The following is an 11,071-nucleotide window of genomic DNA, read 5'->3' on the forward strand; positions in this document are numbered from 1 at the left end:
TACTATTAGTATTATATATATTATTACATTTTGTACTATTTTTATTCAATGAGTCATTATTGAATTGAAACATAAAATTGAAAAGAAATAATACACAAACAAATTCGGAATTATACCAAATATTGAATTGGATAATAAATAATAAAAAATAGAAAAATTGATAGTTGAATAATAAAAAATAATTGATTGATAATCATGGAATTAGATGGTAGCAGATTGATAACAGTGAAAAATGAAATATAATATTATGTAGGTAAGAAGATATGTATGGTCTTTAATGTCCGCAACCCCCCTCCCCCCCCGACCATCTTCTCCTATCATTAATTAAACCATTAATTCGATGTGTAAATAAATAACTAAACATGTTAATTTGTATAAAACTTTCAATTGTATTCAATTAATATCAAGGAAATAGTAGGGGGTGTGGTCAAAAAAGGAACTAAAAATAGTTAACTATTTTATTTCGTAGGGCTTTATCAGGGCAAAAAAAAGATAAAAAGACAATTAAAAATATTCTGACAAAGTAGGATAATAAGATACAAAAAAGTAAATAATGGTAGAGTAAAAAAAAAAAGTGAAAAGAAAATTATATAAAGATGTACAAAAACAAATAAATACAAGATGTGCATTAATAAGTATATATAAAACACTAACATAAACTTAAGATTTTAAATGAACAGGATAACTCATTTTAAATATAATAGTTTATGTTATTTTTTTTATATACACCTATTATTATTTATTTTTGTTCATTTTTATACAATTTTCTTTTCATTTATATTTAAATAATTTTTAACCCTACCTTAGTTTACTTTTTTGTATTGTATTATCCCACATTGTCACATTTTTAATCGTCTTCGTTTCTTTTTTATCCCTGATGAAGCCCTAAAAAGTGGGACGAAACGTCGGCAAATAAATAGTCGTTAACTATTTTTTGTTCCTTTTATTTTGAGAAATCTATATCTCAGGAACTATGTGACGTACAGACGTGTATTAGCACTCAAATTAAAGCTAGTTTAATGGACTATAAAGAAGTTTATAACCTTTACCTTCGTAGGAATAGTAGTTTTCATGATCTTTCCTAAAATAAATTGATTTGTAGTTGTTCCGACAATAAGTTTGATTTATGAAAAACTTCATTTTAGAATCCATTGGACGTACAGATGTCTGCCAACGCTCAAATTAAAGGTAGTTAAATTTACTAAAAAAATAGTTAATTATGTTTATCTTTGTAGGAGTAGTAGTTTTTATGATATTTGACAAAATAAACTCACAAAATGTTAATTTCTAGTTGTTCATATAAAATGTTGGATTTTTGAAAAAAATATATCCCTAGATCCATAAGACGCACATATGTCTGCCAACACTCAAAATAAAGGAAATTTAACTTTCTATAAAGTACTTTATGACATTTATTTTCGTAGAGGTAGTAGTTTTTATGATATTCACATATGAATATAAATTTGGCCAATGAAAATTTGTCGGAACAACTATAAATCAATTTATTTTAGTAAATTCCATGAAAATTACTACTTCTACGAACACAAACATCATAAACTACTTTATAGCTCATTAAACTAGCTTTAATGTGAGTGCTAATAGACATCTGTACGACAAATAGTTTTTGAGATATAAATTTTTCAAAATAAATTCACAAACTACCGATCTTTTAGTACGTCCCATACAACATTTTTCTGAAACGTTGCTTTTTAAAAAGCTATATCTCGAAAAATATTTAACGTAAATAACTCTATTAGGGCTCATATTTTAGCAAATTTATTATTCTTTAAATGACTTTCTCTTAGGTTTTCTTGTGTTGTTCCTACTTTTTAAGATATAGAGCTCCGAATGAAAATTTATTTAGTTTTGTCGCTTTGAAACAGCCGCTATTTTTTATTCCCCCTACCTATACTTGGCAGACTCGTCAATTTTGGCTAGTAATTATACATAGTTTTCATTAAAGTAATCAAAAATTGGGCTGAGATAACTGCCTTTTTCTCCCCTTGGGCTCTTGTACTACTTGGACCAACGACTAACCTGGAATCCTCACACAAGTATGAAAATACAGGAAACTGCACCTCGTTTTTGACTATTACAGCGCTTACTGGACAAACAGTCTAAACTTCCAGTCCATTACAAAAGGCTGATATACATGACTGTAGAAAGGCCTATCTGGATATACGGAGTTGGGCTTTGGGGCTCCACTAAACCTTCGAATTCCTGTCATATTCAATCCTTACAGTCCAGAGTCCTTCATAAAATCTTCAATGCTCCTTACTTTGTCATAAATTAAATCATCTATAAAGACCTTAATGTTCCATTTGTAACCGATCTAGCCTAAACCAGATATTATTCCTTCCATTATACACTCCCTGACCACTCAAACACATTAGTTTCTAACATTGCTTCCTCTTCCATTCCTGACAATCCTCTGAGGAGCCTGAAAAGAAGATGGCCAGGAGATTAGCTAATATATATAAAACGTCATTAGAGTGCTACCAATGGGTAATTTCTCTCCATGCCTGTATCACTTCATTTTGATCTTACATAAAATTTACTAAATGTATTTTAATAAAAATACAGTTGTAAATACCAATTAACATATTAAAAAATATATTTAAATTTAATCTTTAATTGAGCTTTGGGCTTTACTAAACCTCCGAATTCCTCTCGTATCCAATCCTAACAATCCAGAATCCTTCGTAAAATTCTCAATGCTTTTTATTTTGTCACAAATAAAATCATACATATAGACCTTAATGTTCCATATGTAACCGATCTAGCCCGAACCAGTTATCATTCCTTCCATTATAAACTTCCTTACCATCCAAACCCACTAGTTTCTAACCTTGCTTCTTCTTCTATCTCTGACAATCCTCCGAGGCGCCTGAAAAGAAGATGGCCTCGAGACCTGGTGTAGAAAAATTATTAGAGCGCTACGAATGGTTAGTTTCTCTACCTACCTGTATCACTCCATTTTGATCTAACATCGGATTTACTAAATATAAATATAGTTGTAAATAACAATTAATAAATAAAAATATATATTTAAATTTAATCTTTAATTGAATGATAGACAGAGAGCCCTAGCGGCGAAAGGAGGAAGCCACTCCCGGCATTCACTGCCGAACTAGACCAGAGATCTCAGGGCAGTTCTTTCTACGCCCAGGCTCTTTCAAAATGGCGTTTCCTCAATTATTCACCTGAATGTACGTCCTGTGTGAATGTGTTTCAAGCTTCAACCCCGGTGCTACGAGCTCGACTTAACACATTTGTTATTGACTACTTCGCTTTCATTTAATTACATATTTCCTTTTGTAGTTCATTTATGAAGGTAATATTTCCTCATCAACTTTGTTCCATTTTCTAACAAGACATTTGTTTACGCCCACATAAACCATTGAGATTGTTACTCCCTTCTCCAATAATGCACAAATATTTCATAATTTTCATTTAACATTTAGTTGTGAAGTTCATTTTAATGTTTTAACTGTTCATTCATGCGAATTGTGGTCTCAACTTCTCTTGTTCTGTTCTCATAGTAAGATAAGTTTACAGATAAATGTAGAAATTGGACCTTATTATTTATGTATATGTGAAATTTCATTGTTTTTTTTTTATCATTTTACATTAATACCTTAAAACCTAACAGTTCCATTCATCAAGTATATATCTTTAAACAGTTTCTAATTATTGGTTTAGGAATAGTTTCATCCAACATGGTCGCACCCGATAAACTGGTGGATTCATCAATGGATAGAGGCGAACCAAAAGGTGACATGTCACCTATGAATTGTACTGTTTATTTTGAACTGTATATCGGTCAGTACCGATATGCGTTCTGTATAGAACAGGATACAGTTATATGGGTGTTGCATGTAGTGGTTTTAGGATTACCAAGCATGATTAAAAGTGCCTTTCGTTTAAAACCCACCCTGTTTCACAATATATGTGTGTAGCATTTAATTTTTTTTTTGTTTTGTGTAACTATAATGATTGACTTTTTTTTATAAGTAAAGGAAGATACATTCCGAATAGTGTAGATAAATAAAAGAGGACGGTATGCCAACATGCACATACTGCACAATTACATATATATTTTTTAATTTATGATTTTTTATTAATCTGGTTGCATTTGAATCTAATTTATATTTGTTATTAAATTAAATATTGTGAAACTTTCCTTTTATGCAATTCAGTCACAGCTCATGTACAGTGCACATAACACATAAATCCAACTCAATTTAGTTTGGCTGGTGTGGTCAATTTACAATTAAAATTTGCTTAACTTTCGCTGTAAATAACAACGCTTGATTTAAATACTTATATATATTTATGTTATTACCAAAACTAAAACTATTTAGAATTGGTGAATTGAGAAATAATTTCAAAATATATCTAGCAATAAGGAACCCATTGTTATTGTTCCTTAGGATATTTACCTTTAATTTTGATCTGATCTAATGATAAACATAAAATTATCCGGATGATGGATATGTGTTACTTTTCATACATGAGTGCTCATGTGAGTCAAAAGCAGCCATCCGTATTCCATTTAGATTGCATATTGCGCTAGGCAATTTAGGTAGCATTGGTAGATTTTAAGCTCATTTGATATAAATAATAACTCAGTTATTTATTTAGGTGCCAGTGACAACCAGACTGACTCAGTGACTAATGGGAATCAAGAATACACTGCAGATAACCAGGTAAGCCCCTGAATCATATGTCATTTACTTTCTTTATATTTATTTTATATTCAATTTTTATTCTTATGAAAAGAAATATTTCTTTTATTACTTATTCAATCCTTTTCACTGTTCTAGTAAATTAAAAAAAATAATGCACAATCAACAGTTTTTTAAATAAATTAAAAAAAATTGTGGATTTACAATAAATAAGTTAAAATTAATTATAATATATAATTCACACAGCTAGTTTAACTATTACAAATCTCTCTGATTTATAGAAAAGTTTTTAGTGTTCACCGTGCAACATTTTATTTTACATATGAGGTGGAAATTAATTTTTATAAATTGAAGTGCAAATTAAAATACTGGGAAAAGACTTGAAATTTATTCTCTCCCCCTGCTTATTCTATATTGAAATAAAACAATACAATCTGAACTATATAATATATGGAAACTACAGTTATACAATTTAAGCAATGAGTTTTACATTTAAATGAACAGTTGTAATAATTCATTAGATGGACAGGGGGGTATCTCCCTTGTATAAAAAGTTTTTGAGATTATACCAACATTTTAATAATAACTGTTCTTATTTTTTCCTTTCCTTAAATTTAATAATGGGCAAATGTCAACCTTTAATTAAACAAAATTCCATATTCAAATCTTGAATATAAGTAAAAAATTTTCTTGATATTTCAATAATTATTTATAAATAACTTCTTGTCATAACTGTCTAAAACTAACAATGAACTGTATAATGGACAAACTGCCTCAAACGTTTGGATGTTACAATAAATTAAAAAAGTAATAAAAGAACTATTTTCTTTCAGGAAAAGATAAATAATTCATAATAATAAACCATTTTAAACTGTTAAGTTAAAATTTAAAATAATATTTACTTTTTTGTCATAAATATTGATATCGATTATAATTAGAAACATGATGATTAATTGTTTACACACAATTGATTTCTATCATTTTCTCTATGCTCCTCTATTTGAAATGGAGAATAATGAAAAACCCTATTTTCTTAGTGTTGTAGTAAGAAACTAAAGAATTTCAGATTTATACAAACAAAAACAAAATTTCCTTTATGTTTTAATTGATATTTTTATTACGATTGCAATAATATTTACAGTTATTGCTTTATTAATTAAGATAATTTTATTTTATTTTTTAGTTATGTACTGAAAATGAAATAGGAGTTAATTATAGTCTAAATAAAAAATCATTAACCTTTTATAATTTATTTTTTTCTATTGTTCATTGTGTAAAAAATAAATAAATAAATAATATGTTTTTTTTACTATTGTGAACCATCTAAATAAAGAGATTGTAGTATTATTTCTCATGAGATAGAAAGTATTTTCTCAGCTACTTTCTATTTTAGTTTTTTATAATATCTAATTAGAAAATATAGTATATTTTATACTATTTTTAAATTAAATATTTTAATAAAAATTTAGTTTTAATATTAGTGAAATATTCCATTAAACACAGTGATATCATTTTCCTTCGCCCATATTCCTTATTTAAGAAGCTGCTTTAAAGTATTGTAGCTAAACACTCAAGAAAGCAATACTTTAATCCTATTTATCTTGAATTTATATTTATTTATTACTGTTGATTTATTTAAAAAAAAAAACAATCTAAGCCAGCTGTGTCATTCTTAAAATATAATAACTAAAATAAATTCTGATTATTTATACTTGTCTTTTAATAATTATAGTAATTATTATAATTCAGATAAATATAAATTTGAATAATGCATATATTTTAAAAATATATAAAATGTTCCGAACATAAAATTTATTTTATCTACAACTACTAACCGAATTGTATGAAATTGATTTTCACAATTACAATCAATATTTATTTTAAATTTCCTTTGTTTTCAGTTGTCGGTAATATACTTAAACATGTGCATATGCTAAAGAATTGGGTTGGTTTGTAATGATGCAAAGAAATATTATGTATGCTATATACAAAATTTATCATATAAATTATATATATTGTTAGTAAAAATCTAGGTTACTTATGTTAAATATATGCTGATTTCTTTGGCTTTATATTTATGAATTAAACATGAGAGTTGGTGAGATTTTTAATTTAGGCTATTGTATAGGAAAATTTTTTACTGGGAAATTTAAAAATAATGTTATTGTCTTTGAGCTCATTGTCTCATTTGAGGTTTTTAAAGGTCATCCCCAACTAAGAGTTACTATTTAAAAGATAATTCTTTTATCATTTTTGCCATTAGTTGTTTTGGATCCGTTCCTTGTAAGTTCTTTGAAAAGTTGAAATTAATTTTATTGTATCTTATTTAAGTAGCTTTTGTATGTTATATATTAATTACCTTAGAAGATTATATATTTGTTTCATAAGGTTCGGTTTTAGGTCTTATTGATTGATATTCAGGTATTCCCAATTATTATTTATTTTTGAATAATATCTCTTAAAAATAATTTAAAAATGTGTATATACATACATGCACACATACATTTTTATGAAATATAATTAGTTCTAATATAGTTTTAGTAGTCCTAGAATATTATTGGAATACATAAATAATAGTTATGGTGTGTTTATTGTAGACTGTATAATCAATATAATTAGAAAATGGTTGGGAGTACGATCAGTGTTATAATAACATTCTAGTGAAACTTATTTTTTTTGACCCAAAGTTTCGACCTTAATTTCTGACCTTCAGGGTTGAAAAAAAAAAAACGTGAGAATTGTAACAGAATGAAAAATAGTATAACAAGAAATATCATTATTCTTTGCTCATTTATATTATTAAACCTAAAAAGAAATTCTTTTATTCTTGCTATAAGTAAGAAATGCTTCAACAAATATTATTTTTTATCTTCTTAATTTTATTTTTATTATTTTTCTCTCAATTTTAGATATTTTGTTTTGTTTTTACCCCTTTTTGAAGGCCTTATTTTTAGGCTGAAAAGTTAGCACAAAAAAAATTATCGAAGATCGTTGATTGACAGTATGTAATTAATTAATAAAAGGAAGATGGATGTGGGTGCGGTCAAAGGAACTCGAATAGTAATTCAACTCTTTATTATGAGCCAACGTTTCTTCCTAAGAGCTAACATTTGTTCTTTATTTACCTTTATTTTATTCTTATTTTCTATCTTTTATTGTGTATTGTATTTTTATATTTCTCTTTTATCAACTTGTTATTTATTGTTAAAATTTCCCTTTTTCATTATATGTCTAATACTTTTTTGTATTTCTTTGTTATTTATACGTTTCCTGTATATATTATTTTATTTAAGTTATTTTTTTCATTTTTGTAAAATGTTCACAAAATTCACATCATTTTTAACCACACCGTAGTTTATTTTTATTTCATGTTATCTTAATCTCTTACTCTGTTACTTTTTTAAAAATTATTTGTATATTTTTTTAGGCATAATAAATATCTGCAACACGGAGAAAAACTTTAGCTCATAATAAATAATTTATTTTCTATTTGGGTTATTTTGACTGCACCATGGTTTCTTTTATTTAAAAAACATGATTTTTTAGACGGTATCTCTTCCCAATTCATCCTGTTGAAGGCTTGAAATTTAGGTCGAAACCTCGTCACAAATTAATAAGTTTTGTTTGTTAGTGTATCTTTGTTGACCGCACCTACGACCATCATCTCATATCAATCTTTAGTCAACTATTAACACCTAGTTATTAAAAAAAAAAAAAATTAGTTTTACTTATACGCGTTAATTATTTTATAATATACTAAACATGTTTGTCTCTTCCTAAACTCAGTAATTAAATTCATACAGATGATAATCTGATCGTTGATAACTTTATTTAGGATTTAACCTGTAGCCCAAAGTGCGAGGATGTTGGTAGACAACCATCGTATGTAGCTTTGGCATGTTGTATAAGTGGTTATACAACTCTCCATTACGATACTTCTAAACAGAGACAAGCCCTAAGATCACATCCAGTCAGTCCCATTCGACCAGTAACTAACGGTAAATTGTTTAAACATCTCTATTAACTGTTTATTTATTATTTGAAATTTAACACTTCGACTATGAGATGGTTTTTAATTTTGAAATATTTGTTTTTTCAGGAAATGAAAATCACATCTATAAGAGTGATAGTGGAATTTATTTACATCCAAATTCAAACGAGCTGAATATAGACATGCAGAGTGAAGGGAAAGGTAATTGGAAAAACTTTTAACCAAGTTACACGTCTTCTTTATCTGATTCAAAGTAACATGAAACTAGTTGCCGACACTGAATGAAAATGAATAATTGATGTTTCAGGTATCGACGTTTTACCTGGTTGCGGAAGTTTAAGCTCGCCAAGGCACATGCTCAGGATGAGTGTCACTTCAGAATCGAGGAGGAATTTTACGTCTTCGTAAGTAAATGTTTAATGTTACACCATAACTATTGTCGAGTTCAATACTTCATTTTTAGAAATTAAAGCCGTAGTTGTCTGAATTCTATTAGTGTTTTATTCAGTAATTCTTGACTATTATGATCTACTTGGTACAATTTATAAGATTCTGTTACATAAACTTCTAGAACCATCAATGCTCTCAATTGGTTATTTTGTGAAGGGCTAAGATTGTTTCAAGCTGCCAGATCAATTTTTAATTAGTCCAAGATATCTATAATTAGTTTATTTCAAATTATGTTAAAATTTTAAGTATTCTTTAAAGTCCATTTGAGTATATATTGAAATTTACTTTAGCCAACTAAACGTGTAAATAAAAAAATTTTGCAAAATTTTATTTTTTTTTTCATTGGCGCGACAGACCGTGGAGGTCCTAGGCCTCGCGCAATGTACTTAAGAAATACATCACGCGTTTACTGATGTGGTTTTCATAGGGTGGGTCCGTCACTCCCACTCCTATTTTTGTGTGTGCCACCCATTGGCTGACGGGCATCACAAGTGCCCGGAGGGAGATTGTGAGTGAGTATTGCATAATTTTTTGCTTGAAAAAATCCCGGATAGGGCCGGGCTCAAACTCGCAATCTATGGCGTGTTGCAACGCTGCTATTATCACCCCAAAAATTTTTTATTGTTTTTTAATAGCTACTTTTGGCAAAGAAAATAGTTAAATATTTGTATTTAAACTTAATTTTGAAAGAGATTTGTCTATAATATTTTTTAAATAGTATTTGTTAATGGGTTAACTACACATTACCATCACCAAGAAACCGATGAAAATATGAGGTTACTGAATTGGGAGTCTGTAAGATAGATCAACAAATTATAACACTTTATTAAATATAAAAATACTGACCGCTTAGCTGAGTATGAGGGAGATGGTAAAAAAGGAACAACTATTTATTTGCTGACATCTCGCCCTACTTATCATACTTTCCTATATTTTAATATCTTTTTTCTTTTATTTCACTTATATGTAACTGCTTTAACCGTCATATCTCCCCCCACTCTATGTGTATCTATTATCCAGCTTTGCTCATTCTAGTGCTGTCTTTCAACACTGCAGGTGTGTGGTTCTGATTTCTTCTTTATTTATTTATTTTTATTATTATATATATTTTTTTACCTTCATTTATTTTCTTGGTGTTTACAGTTATTGTTTTTTATTTCTCTTATTTCTTCTTATCTGTTTTTACGCGTTTACCTCTGCATTTTAAATCTAATTCTATGTTATTTTTCTTTTATATATACATATTTTTGTACATCTTATTTCTATTTCTTTTTGTGTATTTTTTTATAATTTTTTACTTATATTTGCATCGTTTTTAACCCCAATTTAATTTATTTTATTGTCATCTTATTATCTTACTTTGTCAAGATATTTTTAGTTTTTTTTTTAGCTCTGATAAAGCTTTGCAAAGTGGGGTAAAATATCGGCAAATAAATAGTTGAAAACTATTCTTTATTCCCGACCATCTTCTTATCACTTTATCTTTATTCTGTTTATGAAATCATCTACCTTTTAAAAAAAAAAAAATCTTAGATGGTTAATTGGAAGTTTAACCATTTTGAGAGAACGGCTCTTTGAGTTTAAAAATAAAAATACCAATCAATCAATAGATAAGTATATTACATTATCAAGGTACATGCTCTATCTGAGTCTACCTCTTGATTAAGTGCCTAAAATTAACCCTTCATTGCACTTCTAATAATTATCAAAGGCTTGATACAAATACCACAAACTCGATCAGTTATAAACAATCTCACAAATGCTCAAGATAAAAATTACTTATCTTTAAAAGTTCTATTTAACTATAATCTTTAAATTTCTTTCTTGAGACTGGCAATTTTTTACTAAATAATTCAACAACACTATCCAAATTATAGTCTCAAAACATTGTCTCAAAATAGTGTATAAATTGTGGTAAAAGTGAAATAATTTGACTGGTTTT

General features: G+C 27.8%; 1 protein-coding gene across 1 annotated transcript in view; it reads left to right on the forward strand.

Annotated features, from left to right (window-relative positions):
* The first annotated feature begins 3,136 nt into the window (after window positions 1-3,136).
* Window positions 3,137-11,071, forward strand: part of LOC106682246 (disks large-associated protein 4) — a 32,521-nt gene continuing 24,586 nt past the window's right edge. Inside the window, exons 1-6 of the mRNA XM_014422991.2 lie at window positions 3,137-3,334; window positions 3,703-3,774; window positions 4,645-4,709; window positions 8,524-8,686; window positions 8,788-8,880; window positions 8,987-9,083. Of these exons, the coding sequence (XP_014278477.1) occupies window positions 3,720-3,774; window positions 4,645-4,709; window positions 8,524-8,686; window positions 8,788-8,880; window positions 8,987-9,083 (473 nt within the window). The 5' untranslated portion in view covers window positions 3,137-3,334; window positions 3,703-3,719. The remainder of the gene's footprint in view (window positions 3,335-3,702; window positions 3,775-4,644; window positions 4,710-8,523; window positions 8,687-8,787; window positions 8,881-8,986; window positions 9,084-11,071) is intronic.

Source organism: Halyomorpha halys, unplaced genomic scaffold (genome assembly GCF_000696795.3).
Source record: "Halyomorpha halys isolate HHAL.00 unplaced genomic scaffold, Hhal_1.1 Scaffold398.1, whole genome shotgun sequence".
In the NCBI taxonomy this organism is placed as follows: Eukaryota; Metazoa; Arthropoda; class Insecta; order Hemiptera; family Pentatomidae; genus Halyomorpha; species Halyomorpha halys.